This window comes from Salvia hispanica, chromosome 5 (assembly GCF_029641045.1).
Source record: "Salvia hispanica isolate PSC_SH4W2 chromosome 5, Shi_PSC_v1, whole genome shotgun sequence".
NCBI classification, from domain to species: Eukaryota; Viridiplantae; Streptophyta; class Magnoliopsida; order Lamiales; family Lamiaceae; genus Salvia; species Salvia hispanica.
The window spans coordinates 28,894,191-28,912,557 of NC_142696.1; the positions used below are offsets into that span (position 1 = coordinate 28,894,191).

Here is an 18,367-nt window from a genome sequence, read left to right on the forward strand (position 1 = left end):
TCTCAATTGTCCCATTAACGATATTTCAAACAACATATTTCATTAAAAATAATTTTTTTTTCTTTATATTCCTTTTATTTTCTCATTTCTCTTCTTATTATATTACAATATTGTCATTTTTAACATTACAAAAAGACGTCAATATGTGCATGAATGAGACAATTGAGAAAAATTGAAACTTCGTAATTTAATATTCTGATTTCAAAGTTCATGAAACAGATCAGAATTGGATCAAACTTTGTAATTTAAATGGATATTATCCCTATATTAAATTAGGCATGTTGTGAACATTAACCAACCGTGAATAGCAATCGAGAAAAGTGAAAGTGATTTTGTTAATTTTATTTGAGTAATCTCTTGGTGTGAGATGATTATGAACTCGACATATTCTATAATTTGAGATATTCTATAAATAATGATGCAGGGAAGATGTGTGATTTTTCTTGGTATTTTTTAAAATCGTTCAATAGATCATATGAATTAGGAAGTGTGACAATTTTTATAGTACTTGATGATTGATTGCTTCAGTTGATTAAAATGAAGAGTAATTACCTCCGCGACCTCTCTATCTCTCTCTATTCTTCTCCTTTTGCGATGCTGCCACCATTGCCAGCTTCGCCCGTTCTTGTAGCTGTCGCCTTCTCCAGTTTCACGATGTCAAGTTGTCGCCTCCGGCTGCTATCCAATTTTATTGTTATTTATCAAAACTATCTCCCATCATATGACAATTTATTATTCATTTGATTACAACATCTTATTACCTAAATTTGATCTTAATTATACATTTAAATTTAGTTCAGAATATTGATCACTATCCTATAATACTCCTTAAATATGATATTGAAAAGAGTGAATTACATATTTAGGACCTATACTTATCACGACGAACGTTTGCGGTCCCTATACTTACAAAATATCATTTGCGGTCCTTATACTTGTACTTATGCACGTTTTAAGGTTCTTTTCACTTTTTGATCTTTTTTTGGACAAAAATACCCCCCAAGAAAAAATTTATACACTATTTTCTCTCTTTCATCCTCCTTTCTTTTTCTTTTGTCTATAATAAAATTAGAACTAAAATTATGGGTTTGTTAATCTTATTTCCTTGTATTCTGTTAAATTTTTTGAGAAATTTAATCATATGATGATAAATTTTATATTTTCACGTCATTTTTCTTCATCACACTGGAGTATTTGTGATTATGCTTCAAATGTGGAGTATTATAATTAATGATCCCGTAAATAAAAGATTAAAAATTTGAACGACGAATTTCAACAAGTGAATATTTGAATCTAATCAATCGTAAAGTGAGGAATAATAAGCGATAAATGGAATGTATGAAATTATGGTAATTTTGGTTGTGTGTATTTAGCAAGTGGGCAGCGACCGCGACTTATGTGGGTTCTCACATCAGAAATTTCTCTTCGCAATTCTAACAAAATAATGTAAAATAAAATTCTTAGCTGAACATTTGATTTTGATTTGTCTAATTTCCTTCTTCAAATATGTCTCATCTCAATTTTTTGTTGTAATTATACAAGTCATTTACAAAAAGAAGAAAGAGAAAATATGAAGAAGAAAGAAAAAGGAGAGAAAATAGTAATATATAAATTTGCCTATCATTTATTTGGGGGTATTTTTGTCATAAAAAATGTCAAAAAAGAAAAGAACCTTAAAATGTGCATAAATACAAGTATAGAGACTGCAAATGATATTTTGTAAGTATAGGGACCGCAAACGTGCGTCGTGATAAGTATAAGTCCTAAATATGTAATTTTGAAAATGACATTCTCACATCTTTGTTGAATAGCATAGAAAATAAATAAATCACGTAGTAGTATATGATATGATACCATCAACTTAAATATCGGCCACGTAAGCAGTGCAAACCCAATATTTATAATGATTAATTTCTCTTAAGTCGAATGTGTCTGCATTTCTGATCCGCTTCCCTCTCCGGCAATTTAACGGAGGCGAAGCGGAGGAGGAAATGGAGGAGCAATCGACGGAGCTCGCATCCATTTCCACCCTCCAACGCGCCGCCGCCGCCAAGAAACTCATCGAGAATCATTACAAGGCCCTTACCAAAGCCATCGAGGAACGCAGGCAAAGGTAATTCAAATTTTCATAATTTTATTTTCCAGATTTCCGATCATGTGTATGCAAATCGCAGGCGTCAATTGCTGCAAAAGCTGCTGGCTGCTTCCGGCGAATCCGAGGAAGAACAGATGAACGTTTTGAAGGAGCTGGAGCGCAAAGAGACTGAATACATGCGATTGAGGCGAAACAGAACTTCTGTTACTGACTTCGACCTCTTAACCATCATAGGAAGAGGCGCTTTTGGAGAGGTTTTATATTTCATCGTTGTAGTCTCTCAATACTGATTCGTTTAATATCTCAACTAATTGATTACTGTTGGGCTATTGAAATCAAAGGTGATATTGTGCCGGGAGAAATTAACTGGCAACGTATATGCGATGAAGAAGTTGAAAAAGTCTGAAATGCTGAGAAGAGGACAGGTTGAACATGTCAAATCCGAAAGGAATTTATTGGTGGAAGTTGTCAGTGACTACATCGTGAAGCTTTATTGTTCGTTTCAAGATGCCGAGTATCTCTACTTGGTCATGGAATATCTGCATGGTGGTGACATGATGACTTTGCTTATGCGAGAGGACGTTTTGACTGAAAATGTGGCGAGGTTTTATATTGCAGAAGCTGTTCTGGCTATAGAATCTATCCACGAGCGCAACTACATTCACAGGTTCGCGATTCCATTGTGGAAAATTGACAAACTAAACTTGGAATGTGGCAATTAAAGTATGTTCATGAGACATTCCCTTGCTATCCACAGGGATATTAAACCTGACAACCTTATTTTGGACAAAAATGGTCACCTGAAGTTGTCTGATTTTGGCCTCTGCAAGTCCATTGACTGTTCGAATCTTGACTCGTTAAATGGGAAAGAGCTGGTCGATAAAAAGGAGTCGAGGGAACCAGGAAGTGAGAATGATTGTGTACCTGACAAAGGAGATGAAAGCCAATGGGAGAGTTCTCGCGAAAAACTAGAGCACTGGCAAAAGAGCAGGAGGACACAGGTATTTGGAAAGAGCATGAATTATATTGTATCTTTATGCAGTCTGATTCTGAGAAACTATTCTTCTTACAACAGGCCTTTTCAACGGTTGGGACGCCCGACTATATTGCGCCTGAAGTATTGGTTAAGAAAGGTTATGGGGTAGAGTGTGATTGGTTAGTTTTCTTGCTCCAAGTATTACTTCAAAATTTTGTCATCTTTTGCTCTACATTCCCGGTCTTTCAAAGCAATTGAGCTTCTTTCTTCCTGCGATTGTTTGATGAAAAGATTTGTAGTAAAGTTGTTGCTCGTCATGGTTCTGTGATCATGAAAAGTTGAAAGTGATACGACTGATTCTGAAAGCTTTCAGGTGGTCACTTGGTTGCATTATGTATGAGATGCTTATTGGCTATCCCCCGTTCTACTCTGACAATCCTGTAACAACGTGCAAAAAGGTGATTATCGTGTTGGTTCGTTTACATGTTTTTATATGCCCAGTTTCATCAATCTATGAGTATATCTGTTTATGAGTTGTATTTCTAGTTGATAAAGAGTATAAAATTACTTCTACATAGAAAAAAAATGGCAAACCGAGTTCTCGTTGTTCTTTCTTTCCATTTCCTTCAAAGGCTTGAAACTATTCATTCCCTTTTTGCAGCAGAAACTTATTGTAGTCTACTTATCAATTACATGGAAAAGTTTCTTTATGTATTGTTTACTTTAAAACCCCCAAAACATGAAAATGGCTTCCTTTATGATTGCATGAATGATAGAAACTTCATTATCCAAAAACAGATTGTGCACTGGAAAAACCACCTGAAGTTTCCGAGTGACAGTAGGCTAACTCCGAGCGCAAAGGACCTGATCTGCAGATTGCTATGCAATGTAGATGATCGGATAGGTTCTCGTGGCGTGGGTGAAATAAAGGTGCAATTCCTCACCATGATTTCAAACTTGTTAAAACAATCTTTATGCCTACATACTATTTTGACTGTATAATGTTCATTGTTCAGGCTCATCCATGGTTCCAACAAATAGAGTGGGACAACATCTACGACACGGAAGCTGCATACAGGCCGGAGGTAAATGGGGAGCTTGACACCCAAAATTTTTTCGAACAGGATGAGGTAAGACTCTTGTACATTTTCTTCTTCACTTGAACTATGATTGAAAACATAGTCTCCTTTTAAATGCTCTTGTTTCTAGTTGAGCATTTTATTATTGATCATGAAGTTAATTCATTTCAACTCTAGTAGTCCCAATTCACATAGCTTCATTATGCTATTTCTGGTGTATTTTGAAGGTGGATTTCCAGCCAGAAAAATCTCGAACAGTGGCTTGGAGGAAGGTCTGTAATCTCACTTCCTGAATTGAAAATGAAGCTGCCTTTTGCATTTAAATTGCCTTGGTATCTAACTGTTATTTGAATTACTAATTTTACTTTGTTCTCATATGTATATATATGGCAGTTTCATAATTCAAATGACTTGAGTTTTATTGGCTACACATACCGATGCTTTGAACCAATGAAAGGGCTAACAAAGTCTCCAGGTAAAACTTTTACTTATTTTATTTCTTACCTGCGTTAATATGCAATTATAAAGTAAGAGACAAATCAGAAAGGTAAGAAAGAGAGGAAAAATATAATGGAAATAGTGTCTGTGGATTGTGAGGTCCTTATTATTAGTGTTTTGTAATTGGTTAAAAATATTCCATATTTAGACTTTGTCTAATTTTGGAGTACAATCCAAAATGATAAAACCAGTTTACTTTTTTGGGATAGAGGAAGTACAAGTAACCTTTGATAGTATATTTTTATGCTCCATATGTCTCTAATAATTTGTCACTATTTGACCTGACAGAATTTTAAGAAATGTAATAGAAAGTGAGTTGAAAAAATTAATGAAATTCGAATCTTATATATAAGTGAAAATGAGTTAGTGGAACGTGGGATCCACTACCAAAAATAGTAAAAGTAAAAAGTAACAAATATGCAAGATGACCAAAAGTGAAAATAAGTGACAAATTTTTATTTCAGTTTGAAATAAGATATTTTTATATTTGTTCAAATCTACATCATATCTTAATTAGTTAGGACTGCAATTTTGCTTTTTGCGTAGTTAATTATGAATAGGACGAACTTCAGTTCATACAGAAATTTGTGCAAGTGCTAATTAAATTGAAATATCAAGGATATAAATTAATTATTGAAATTATTTTTGATAGTCGCATAAGTACTAATTTTGGCAATATATTTTGCAGAAAAAGCCACTAATGGAAAAGGTTTAAAGCGGGCTGCATCGGCCGATGTTCTTCTACATTGAAACCAGACATAACATTGATTCTAATTATTGGCTGAGTTGAGCAATGGATCTAAAAATATGATTTTTAGGACTAATGGTTAGATAAATAAATATAGTAATTGAAAACAGAAAAAGAAAATCAAAGTTGTACATGATACATTCCTTTAATTAAAAGATTATTAATTCTTTTGTACTATGAAGTATGGAGGAATATCCATGGCACTTGCAACACCGTAATGTTTTTCAACAAATAACTAATCTATAATTTTATTTTTGTTCTTTTTTGGATAAAACTCTAACATAAAGAAGTGCGGTTTAGTTAAAACTTAAATGTAAATACACATAAAGTTTGATGCGAGAAAGATGAAATTAATTTTCATTTTTGAGTATTGATTTATTTAGGATAGTTGCAATCACTCCGTGGAATTAATTATCGGCTCGATGTCTTGTTAGAAAAACTCGATTTTTGTTAGAAATAATTTTATAGGCATATAGTGTAGTTGACAATATCAAGAGAATTTCGGTCAAATTTAAGCAATGAAAAGTAATTGCGTTTTAGCCATGCATGTCAAAAGCTATAATAACTAGTTTCACACCTCTGCGATACACATGTTAAGATATTTTAATTCATTCAATTTAAATTACAAAATTGATTTTAATGAAATCAGAAATAATACTATGTATTATCTAAAATTATAAACAAAAAATGTAATGCAAACTATGAATTATACAACTAAAATATACTCCCTCCGTTCCAAGATAAGCGACTCACATTCTTTTTTGGGACGTCCCAAAATAAGTGAGTTATTTCCTTTTTTGGTATTCTCTCTCTTACTTTTTCTCTCTACTTTATTCACTTTTCACTTTACTAACAAAATCTCATTTCCTTAGAGAATCCACATCCATGCTCTTTGGCAAGAGCATGGATGTGGACCCGGACTTTTACTCCATGCTCTTTGGCAAGAGCATGGATGTGGACCCGGACCCACTTTTATTAATTTTTTACTCCATGCTCTTCCTCAAGAGCACAACACCCACATCCATGATCTTACGCAAGGACATGCTCAAGGGTCGCACCATTCCATTATTTAATTTAAATACTTCAATTACTAAAAACATTTCTACAATATAAAAGTACATTAAAATATAAATATTATATAATTAAATCCTAAAAAATAAAAATTACAAACTTAAAATCCTAAAAATAAAAATTACTACATAATTAAAATCATAAAAAATAAAAAATATATAATTAAAATCCTACAAATTAAAAATTGCATAATTAAAAGCTAAAAAATACCTCATGGAAGACTAGTCGCGGGCACCCGAACTCCGTCTCATTGCCAAATGTGAATCAAGTTGCTCGGGAGTCATCCGAGACCTATCGGCCAAATTGAGTTGAGCCAAAAGGGTCCACAACGAGTTGGTGGGGGGTTGAGGTGGCACAAAGGGAGCGGGAGCAGGGGCGGATGAAGTCGCGGCGCGACGGCGGTTGGCCATCGCCTTCTTCATTCCTTGCGGCCGGCGTTCGGAACTGCCCGGGCCGGCATCGGGGCTACCACTAAGTTAGCTCCGGCAAGCTGGCTATCCACCTCATCCTCGCCGGCCTCGGATAGGGATACCGACCTCGATCGTTTGCTGGAGGAGGATAATACGCCTCCCTTATACTTCTGATGATGGCGCACCTCCTGCCAAGTGCTGAGGTACTTGAACGGTTTGTAATGTTAGGATTGGTAGGTCGCCATGGTGGCACTGATGATGTTGAGCTCGTCGGGCTTCCTGGAGGTAATACCCCTGGAACTTTTGGATTTCGTCGTTGGCTCTGAAGATGCCATTACGCACCATACTCTCATTGCGATAGATGGTTTCATCCGGCCAGTTTTCATTGTACGGACGAGAGACGCACCACCAAAATCTATCCCCGCTTTGGTTCGTGCCAACCTCTGGATCTTCGGAGATAATCAAATAGGCTTTGAATAACCAATTCATCTCCGATGGAGTGTATGGAGTGCGGACATCACGAGGAGTAGGAGTAGGAGGAGTTTGAGAGCCGCCGCTCCCTCCCGATCCGGGTTCGGGTGCCCATCCGTATCGCCCATCGAGGGCATCTTGGTCGTCCACCGGGTAAAGCCGGTAGCCACCTGGAACTTGAGAACCTTGGGTTTGAGGAGGGGTCAAGAATTGCATTTCCGGACTAGGGAATGGTTGTGAGCCAAACCATTCGTGGTTCCAACTGCGGGAGTCGGAGGGGTGATCGCCGGAGCCAGACATTTTTTAGTAAGAGTGAAAGATTGAGAATTGATGACAAAATTTAGATGAGAATTGTGTAGCGTGGTGAGAAATTTTGTGTGGAAATGGAGGTATTAAAAGATGCAAATGTGAGTTTCGGGAAAAAAAATTTGAAAAATGAATTAAAAGTGGGAAGAAAACGGATATAATTTATTGGGAAGTGGGAAAATATTTTTTTTATTTAAAAATGAATTTTAAATTAAATTCGAATTTTTTTTTAAAAAAAATTGAATTTTCCAACGGCATAGCCGTTGGCCAATCCCGTCGTGCCACGCCAGCTTGCTCAGCGGCACTGACGTGCTCGATGCATTAAGCAGCGCCATGCCAGTGGTACGGACGACGTCCGTCCCAACGATCACCGATGCGGATCCTCTTAAATCCCGCGCTAAAAAATTTGTGCCCACATATATATCTTGGGACGGAGGGAGTATTAAACTCGAAATAATTAATAACAAATTCTAAAAATTTGGAGCGATTTGATTCACAATACATGGATGGAGATCAAACTAATGAATCCACAATTAATCAAACTAATAATAATTATAGGAAATGACTAAATCCAAACCTGCAAACTGGACTGGAGTATGCCGGTGATGATGCTACATAGAAATACCACCACATCATTGGCCTTCATCCATGGCCTGCCCCTCTACCTCATCTCTGATACAATTTGTTGTCGAAAAATGCAAGAAAAAAAATAATTTTCTAAACGCATTGAAAATACAACAAATAATAAACCTAAAATTATAAGAAAAACCCTCCCTTCCTTAAGTATTGCACCGAACCTTTCATGTAAAAATCGCAGCAAAGTTGTTCGAATTCTAACGCCCTAAGAAAAAAAATGTTTGTACTTAATGATTCCATATAATTTGCATACAAATTTATAACAACGCACAAAACAATACCGCACGATCATGAAAAACACACTATAATGGATGATATTGGTTTTGTAGCTTTATAAATATGAATGCAACAATTTTTGATAACCGAATAAATTGAGCACTCCAGATTATTGAGCAAGGTATGGAATGGTTCCATGGTGTCAACCTTTCTTCCTAGTAAGAACCAAAATATCAAGCTCGAGTTTATTATATAAGATAAGTAGGTGTGTGTGGATAGTAAGCCTCTAAATGTCATATTTATAGGCAAAAAAAATAACCATAAGACTTTATCAAAACCTTTCACATTCGTCATTTAGGATAAAATTATAATAATGAATTGCATATTAATTTAATTATTTTGGAATTAATTTAATCACATTAAGAATTCATTAATCGCATGAAACGTCGGTAATACACAAATATTAGTACATACTCCCTCCGTCCGCGAATAGGAGTCTCATTTCATTCCGACACGGGTTTTAAGAAATGTTAAGAAAATTGGGTGGAAGAAAGTTAGTGGAATATGAGACCCACTTGTATAAATTAGTTTTTAAATTATATGTGAGTGAAATGAGTTGGTGGAATGTGGGGTCTCTTTACCAATTATAGTATTAATGAACCAGGACTTCTATTCGCGGACGGACTAAAATGATAAAACAAGGCTCCTATTCGCGGAGGGAGTAATTAGTATTTTGTCTCACAATTAATTCTCATAATTAATTATCTATGGCGTAGGAGTATTCATTCTCATAATTAATTAGTACTCCCTCCGTCCCACTTTAGGAGTCCCGGTTGAGTTCGGCACGCGTATTAAGAAATGTGAAGGAAAGTTGGTGAAAAAAGATAGTGGAATGTGAGTCCTACTTTTTTATATTAGTTTTATAATAAAATGTGAGTGGGAAAAGGTTAGTGGAATATGAGGCCTAATACCATTTATGAAATATTCTAACTGAGACTCCTAAAGTGAGACACCTAAAAATGGTAAACCGGGACTCCTAAAATAGAACGGAGGGAGTATTAATTAGTTAGCATGGCCTCATTATCTTGTTAAATTAGCCAACCGTTTCATAAAAAAACGCTTAGAAAATTTAGATAGTCATATCATTTAGTGTTATAATCTAGAAACCATTTTCATATATATAATGAAGTTGCAAATGACGCTTGAAATTTAATGTCAACTTCAAAAACGGCAGTATATAAATATTCAAATAATGACCAAACTCGTCCTTTATATATGTATAAATTACAACAATATCGTTTAAGTTGATTTGCGGCTAGTTTATGTTTAGTTTTTCAAAAACACTGCCTTTAGTTTTTCTCATTTCGGCAAATATTGTAAACCACACAAATTTTATAAATAATATAGAAATTGGAAAAATAAGTTTTATTATTTCACTCTAATATATTTTATACACATCTTTCACTTTATGAGTGTTGACCTGTTGGGTTTATGCAATCCTGAAACTTTGTTTGGGTCGTTCGGCTTCTGCAACTTTAGCGCAACTTCATTAATTCTTGTTTAGCTTTTCAGCCCAGGCCCAATTACAGTTAATTCAACCAGTTATAAGTTCAGGCACAATTTCTACGGGTTATTGGGCTTCTGCTTATGCACACAAATGTTGTCTTGCTTCATTAATTCTTAAACAGACTTAGTTGCAATATGACCGGCATAGGTGGGTCGAACGGGACAGAGCTGTTGCACGTGGAGTCAACGAAAACTCAGGAGACCAAATTTTAAGAAGTTTCTTATATTCGTGGTCAGATAGTGGGGTCGGCCGATTTGCGACCTCGCATATGTCTATCAGTCTATGTCATTCATTGAAGCATGACAAATTATGAAAATGAGACCAACCAAAGTCTAATGACTAGGTCTGTCAAATCGAGTATTTATAGATATCCGTAAACAAAATTCATTCATTCTCCTACTCACTCCGATTTAATGTATGATACTGGTATTGTGAACACACCTAAATTGACATGTGATGTTGGTATCCCGAATACTCACACCTGAATTTATAGTAAAATTGATTCTATAGTAGTATATAACTACTATGTATATTATTAATACTTTTTTGTTAGGGGTAAGATTATATTAAATAAAAAATTTAGTGGTCTAGATATATAGTTATGTGGTGGTGTGGTTATTCAATCAAAATTTTAATAATAATACTCTTATTTCTTATTATGTGTCTCATTTTATCCCGACATAGGTTTTAAAAATTGTGAAAAAAAGTAGATTGAAAAGTTAGCACTCCTTCCGTTCCATAAAAGATGTCACACTTGTGGGACGGCACGAGATTTTAGGAGGTTTTGTTTTGTGTGTTAAATAGAGAGAAAAAATATAATTTTTATATTCATGTGAGAGAGAACTTTTTCCAAAAAAGAAAATGTGACATCTTTTGTGGAACAAATTAAAAAGGAAAGTGTGATATCTTTTATGGATATGTCCTATCTTTATAATTAGTCCCTCCCGTCCCCTGAAAATAGAAAGTACTCTTTTCTTTTTGGTCCGTTCCCTTAAAATAGAAACTTTTCAGTTAAGGAAATTTTTTCTCTCTAATGAGGTGGGACTCATTTTCTACTAACAAACTTTTTTTACTATCTCTTACTTTCCTAATTTTGCATTAAAACTCGTCTCATTTCAAAAAAATTTATTTTTAAGGGATAGATGGAGTATTTTATAATGTAATATGAGTGAAGTGTGTCAGTAGATGCGATACTATTATCAAAATTTTTAAAAATGAAATGAGACTATTAATAAGTGATATCTTAAAATGAAAAATTAGGACCCATAATATGAGATGGCAGGAGTAATAATTAAAAAGATAAAATGCCAAAGCACTTACATGTAAATCCTACACACGAATCATAAATTTGAAGTTGACACCCAAGTAAATATAAAGTCAAAAAGATGGGGTGTGGGCAGCTCACAAGAAAAAGTGACGAGTAATGAGGAAATGTTTCATAGATGATGAATTGAATGTGGTGAAGCAAAAAGCAATGTTAAAATAGTGTGTAGGATAAAAACATTCCAAGTTGCAGAGCCTACGTAAAAATCCGCATACATCACACCCTACCACACATATTTACAATCGCATCGCATATGTATATATATATGTACGGTGCACTCACTCACTTCTTTACACACACTCTCTCTGTTCTCGCTCTTTCTCTCTCCAATGGCAACAAAAAGATATCGCGCTGGCTCTTCCGGGTGGGCCGCGTCCCCTGCTGGTGCCGAGGATATCACCCGTGAACTGTGGTTGCCACAGAATCAGCAAACTGATTCGGGCTTCCCTCAGCAGTTGTGTCCGAAGCAGCGGCTACGGTGGACGACGGAGCTGCACAAGCAGTTCGTTAAGGCTGTCGCTGATCTCGGTGGTGAAACTAGTAATTTTACTTTGTTCCCTTTTTCTCCACGGAATTTATTTGTTTTGATACGCGGTGTATATTCTAAAGTTGGAGATAAAAACTTCCTATTTTTCAATGCGATGAAATATGCTTTTGCGTAATGATTCGTCAAAATAGCAAAATACTGAAAATTCGACGATGATACCTATGTTTGACACATCCACAATTATGATTATTTTACATTGAAAACTTATTTGAATAATGTTAATTTTATTCGAATTGCTAATGTTTTTGTGCTGACAGAATTTGTTTTTTAATTAATTATATGGTTGCAGAGGCAACGCCTAAATCTATTTCAGAATTGATGGGGGTAGAAGGAATAACTCTTTTCCAAATCAAGAGCCACTTGCAGGTCTTATATATTCTATATATGTTCTTATTCTTAACTCACTCCGTTCCATGAAAGATGACCATTTTTTGTGACGGCACAAGATTTTATGCATACTTATTGTAAAGTGTTTAAGAAGGGAGAGAGAAAGTTGTTGAATGCATAAAAGAAGGAGATAGGAATAAAGTAAGAAAAATAAAAGATTGTTGAGTGTTCATAAGTAGGAGAAATGAAAAAAGTAAGAGAGAGAAAATGTTGTTGGATATTTAAAAATCGGAGAGATGAATAAAGTAAGAAAGAGAAAAGAAAATTGAATATTTTAATTATTTCCTAAATAAGAAAGGAGTCATCTGTGTTGTGACGGACGAAAAATGAAAGTGGATCATCTTCGATGGGACGGAGGAGTATTTTAGTTCATTTTAAAAAGTTATTGAGTACCATTAGTTTGATTTATTTCAAAGTAATTTTTATTTTGTTAATTGCAAACAGAAATTTAGACTTGGGAAGACCGGACAAAAGCTAAGGAGAGAGGAATTCATACCGCTCAAATGTAAGTTATTTTTCTTTAAACTTTTAAACGTTTATTATTAATTGTATTATTATTTATTTTTATAAGGGAGTAATGGTGGGTAATAAAACTATGTTTTCTCAATTTCTATTTTATATAATGATTTTAGTCTCACACTCTTGATATAAAAAATATTACTATAAGTTTACTCATAGCATAGTTAACAATATCAAAAGATTCTCAGTCAAATTATAGCAGGTTGAAAACTAAATACGGATTAGTCGTGCACGACAAAAGTTATAATAATTACAACAACATCGTTTAAGCTGATTGACTCCTAGTGTACGTTTACTTTTTCAAAAACACCACCTTTAATTTTCCTCATTTATTCAAATATTGTTAACTACACAAAGTTTATAGATAATTTGAAAGTTTCAAAAGTGAGTGTAATTGGGTAATATTATTATATCTTATATACATAATTGATATTTTGAACGACATTTGTTTGTTGGACATTTTAGATAGAAAAAACGATGGTATATTGCCACTAGTGAACAAGAGAGCTCAGGGATCTTCCTCCCCAAGTACATTTACCATCAATGGGTAATATATCTTATTCATTTATTTATTTGTATGTATTGGAGTTGCAAATGGCGAATTACAGCTACAACGTACACAAGAATATGATTTAGATTCTTAATTGAATTTCATTTTAAGCATTTAATTACATAGCATAAAAAAATAGTACACATACTTATTGCGTAATAACTTCTCACCGTGTAATCGAATCATACATATAAATCCATTGTTGTTAGTATCTACTAGGAGTATATATTGAAGGTTCATGAGTTTGGAAAATCTCATAGGATGATTTTCCAAAATTCAAATGTAAATTCCCAAAATAAATCTAAGATAGAAACCAAAGTAGATTGGGATTGGAGAATTAGCTTTATTCTATAAGAAATAGAATAAAAAATATTTTTTAACTACAAGTGTATGATTTAGTCTATAATGTCTATAATACCCCTGTTTCGTAAATGCAGAAGCAATACAGCTGGAGCTAAGGCGTATGGGAACCTCCATCTACTAGGTGAGGTATATGGAGAATTTGATATAATTATTTTATTCTATATAGAGGTGCTTTCTTATAAATTTCAAATTTTCATAAAATTTTTAGAATTAGTTTATAAAGTATCAAATTATTTACTTGTCAGTTTTTACTACCAGTCAAGATTCTAGTGCTGAAATGATTCTAGTGCTGAAATAACTAACTGATGTACTTATGTGCCACCACTTGACGACAATTAAACTGGCATCATATTGTAGGCAGTGAAGCTATGTTGTATTATACTAAATTAAATAATTTTATAAACCTCAATTTAACATATAAAATTATTTAATATAATACAACAATGTTGTTCATTGCCCACAATCTGACATCATTTCGTTGATGTTCGTAGAAGAGACAGGTAAGTAAGTTATCAAACAATGTGAGCGCTAAAACCTTGATTGGTTGTTTCAATGATCAACCCTCATATTTTTAAAGTTAGTATGCAAAATTAGAACTATACTATGGCCATTCGTGTACCTAACAACTTGCATGGTTGATCCTCAAGAACCCTCAGGCTGCAGTAGAGAAGTTTGATGCGCTGAAGAAAATTTTAGGCCAAATCACAAATGAAGCAGCAACTACAAGTGGTTCTGAACCGGCGGAGGCTGCGAAACCTGCTCTGCTGTCGCTGTTTTCGACATGCGAGTGGCTAGAATATCTTCATGCGAAAGGCCAGAATAAATACCTGGACTCAGACAACGCTCATTATCATCCTTAATTATTTAATCCTACTTTTCTTATCTTCATGAACTTTTGGGGTTGAACTCAAAATAATTAAACCGTTTAATTATGCTCTAATATATATGATGTTTTTTTTATTACTCCACTAGCTTATTATTTGTTTGGTTTTTTTACTAATTTATTTTCCAAAAAATAGGCTAAGCAAGCAAAATTTATTTGTTTGATATGTGCAATTTTTTGCAAATATTTATACAAAAGCATATTTCTATCATATTGAAAAATAGGAAATATTTTATCTTAAACTTTAGATTATACAACGCCTTCCAAAACAAATAAAATTTCGAGGGGGAAAAAGGGAACAAAGTAAAATGACTATTTGCGCCACCAAATTCTGCGACTGCCTTAACAAACTGTTTGTGCAGCTCCGTCGTCAGCATAGCCGCTGCTTCGGACACAACAACTGAAGGAAGCCCAAATCGGTTTCTTGCTGATTTTGTGGCGCTGCCAGTTCACGTGTGACATTCTCGTCTCCAAATACAGCCTCCTCGGTACCTTGCAAATACAATAGCTGAAAGAAGTCTGAGTTGGTTTCCAACTGATTCTGCGGCGGTATTAGAGCTACATATTTAAACATGCACAATTAATGCACATGCACCTATTCACTCCTCACTCTCATTCTCGCCAATGACACAAAGAAGAGATCCCGGTGCCTCTTCCGGGTGAGCCGGTGTCCCCTCTGGTGCCAAGGATGCGGTATTTGGAGCCGAGAATAAATGTCGCCACTATGAACCCATTCGGATTTCTTTCGGTTGTTGTATCCAAAGCAGTGGCTATGGTAGACAACGGAGCTGCACAAATAGTTTTTTAAGGCTGTCGCTGAATTCGGTGGCTCAGTTCCTTTTTTTCATAGAATTTTATTTGTTTTGGTAGGCATTGTATATTTTAAAGTTGAAGATAGAAAATTTCCTATGTTTCAACGCAATGAAATATGCTTTTGCATAAATATTTGCACAGAATCATATTGATAAATTTTTCATGTTTGAATTTGCTTTATGGTAAGTTGATTTTCGGAGTGGATCGCCTAAATAAGCTAATCCATCACATAATTCAACAATTAAAAATAAACATGTGGAATCTATTTGTAAAATTAAATAAAAGACTAAAAATATAAATTCTCATGATACATCTTATGCTACACCAATATTAATTAGACACTTGGAAAATCTTTAATTAGGGAGGTCAATGTAGCCCGCAACCCGTGGGCCGGCCCGAATAGCCCGCCAAATTTACAGGGTTAGGGCTGAAAATTTCTAGCCCGATAAAATTACAGCCCGATTAGCCCGCACCCGATTAACCCGCAACCCGTTAGGGCCAGGCCCGAAAACCCGATGGGTTGGCCCAAAAACCCGCTACAATTTCTATCGTTCTATTTGTTTGACTCTAATTCGACACTTCATTGGTTATTTTATAATATAGATTACTAAAAGCATAACTTTTAATTTTATATATATTAAATATATAAATTATATAGTAAATTATTATTAACATAATAATAGATATATAAATTAGAAACTTCAAATTCACTAAAAAATATATTTAACTTTTAAAAACATGCTTTAAAATTTCTTGATGTTTATGTTTTATTTTGCATAAATCTCAAATATTAGTATTTAATCATGTTTATGTTTGAGTTTAAGCAAATATATCTCAAATTTATCATAATTAAATATTTTACATTTTATAAATATAACTAATTTTCACCATTATTTATTGGATTGAACGCATGTTAATTTTATCGGTAGCAACCCGATAAGCCCGCTGGCTAGCCCGAAACCCGAGCTTTTAGGGTTAGGGTTGAACTTTTATAACCCGAAAAAATCACAGCCCAATTAGCCCGCACCCGATTGACCCGCAACCCGAATAGGGTTGGCCCGAAACCCGATGGACTGGCCCGATTGACATCCATATCTTTAATAATGACTAAAAAGGCTTAAAACTAAAACCTTACCTTTACATATGGTATTGATTTCACGTATTAGGAAACTCTTTCATCTCTCCGCTCAAGAACCAAATTTTAGGGAAACCTTTCATCACTCAACTCAAGAACCAAATTTTTTATCTGCTGCTGCTTTACGTTGATGTCAAGAGGTAATCACGTTCAAGTAATGTTTATCACTTTGAATAAAATAATTTTTGACTAGTTCTTTTGTCATAATATATGGATTTTGCTAAAAATCTTTGAAGCTAATTTATAAAACTATCACAGAGGGAGCAACTCATAAAATATACTCCCTATGTTCCATAGTAATGGAGGCGTTTCTTTTCGGCACGGAGATTAAGAAAAATTGTGTTAGGTGAGTTAAGTAAAGGGAGAGTAAAGTGGAAAATGAAAAAGGTAGAGAGATGAAGAGATAATAAAGTAAGAGAGAATAAAGTAGGTATGGAAAAATATGTTGACTTTTACTAAAAATAGAAATGACTTTATTACTATGGAACGTACCAAAATAGCAAAATGACTCTATTACTATGGAACGGATGGAGTAGTATAATACAGAGTACACAGTAATTATTTACTCCCTCCGTCCCACAAAAGATGTCACACTTGTGGGACAGCATGAGAGTTTAGGAGGTTTTGTTTTGTGTGTTAAATGTGAGAGAGAACTTTTTCCAAAAAGAAAAATGTGACATCTTTTGTGGGACAAACTAAAAAAGAAAGTGTGACATCTTTTGTGGGACGGGAGGAGTACTTTCTTTGAGTTGTAACAGGATTGGATTATTAGCACATACCTTCAAAACTTTAATGACATAACAAGATAAAATTAGATACATATTTTTGTTGTCTAGCTTTTAACGTTGTAATGAAACTACTATCTTAAAGAAATTGACATGGAGTAAAGGAAATAACTATTGAATATAAGATTTTTTCTTTTGCAGGTATGGATGACGATATAGGACTCCCTCCGTCCCATAAAAGATGTCACACTTTCCTTTTTAGTTTGTCCCACAAAAGATGTCACATTTCCTTTTTTGGAAAAAGTTCTCTCTCACATGAATATAAAAATTATATTTTCTTTCTCCATTTAACACACAAAACAAAACCTCCTAAAATCTCGTGTCGTCCCACAAGTGTGATATCTTTTGTGGGACGGAGGGAGTATTAGAAGATCATATTCTTAAGATAGGAATGAGTTTGAAACAGAAGTTGAGGCATATGATTTCTATATGAAATATGCTAAGGTAATAGGTTTCGAAACTTGAAAACTATCTGTGAGACACAGAGATAAAATTACGGGCAACATCTTGGACATTAGTTTCTGTTGTTGCAGGGAAGGTTTTAGAGCAACAAACAATAGATGTGTTACAATTAAGAATCCTCGTCCTGAAATTAGGTGTCGATGTAAGGCTTTGATGAAAATCAATTGTAGGTATAGTGGAAAGTTTCATATTGTGAAGTTTGTCGAGGAACACAGCCATGATTTGTGCGATCAGGAAAAATATTACATGTTTAGATGTTTTAGACAAATGTCTAATATTCAGCAAACACAAGTTGATGTTGCTCAGAGTTGCGGGTTGGTTCCAAAGAAAATAATAGATGTAATGGAAAAGGAAGCCAACGGAATACATCTTGGTTTTACTCATATTGATTTGAAAATTTATTTGAGAACTAAAAGGACTTTGGAGATTAAACAAGGAGATAGTGGATGTGTTTTACAATATTTACAAAGGATGATAAGTGAAGATCCACATTTTTACTATGCTATTCAATTGGATGTGGAAGATC

General features: G+C 34.4%; 1 protein-coding gene across 1 annotated transcript; it reads left to right on the forward strand.

The window, feature by feature from the left end:
- Positions 1-1,947: 1,947 nt before the first annotated feature.
- LOC125188647 (uncharacterized) lies at positions 1,948-5,594 on the forward strand. Its single transcript, XM_048085620.2, has 11 exons — positions 1,948-2,113; positions 2,175-2,349; positions 2,437-2,762; positions 2,853-3,096; positions 3,171-3,250; positions 3,445-3,529; positions 3,870-4,001; positions 4,088-4,201; positions 4,378-4,422; positions 4,544-4,625; positions 5,337-5,594. Exons 1-11 carry the CDS (start codon positions 1,992-1,994, stop codon positions 5,396-5,398), a joined length of 1,467 nt encoding a protein of 488 aa, XP_047941577.1. The 5' UTR covers positions 1,948-1,991; the 3' UTR covers positions 5,399-5,594.
- The last annotated feature ends 12,773 nt before the right edge of the window (positions 5,595-18,367 follow it).

Excerpts from the sequence above, each read along its gene's own strand:
- LOC125188647 (XM_048085620.2), top strand. The coding sequence starts at position 1,992 with ATGGAGGAGCAATCGACGGAGCTCGCATCCATTTCCACCCTCCAACGC. Across the intron at positions 2,114-2,174 it reads ATCGAGGAACGCAGGCAAAG|GCGTCAATTGCTGCAAAAGC; the intron begins GTAATTCAAATT and ends TGCAAATCGCAG. Across the intron at positions 4,002-4,087 it reads GTGGCGTGGGTGAAATAAAG|GCTCATCCATGGTTCCAACA; the intron begins GTGCAATTCCTC and ends TTCATTGTTCAG.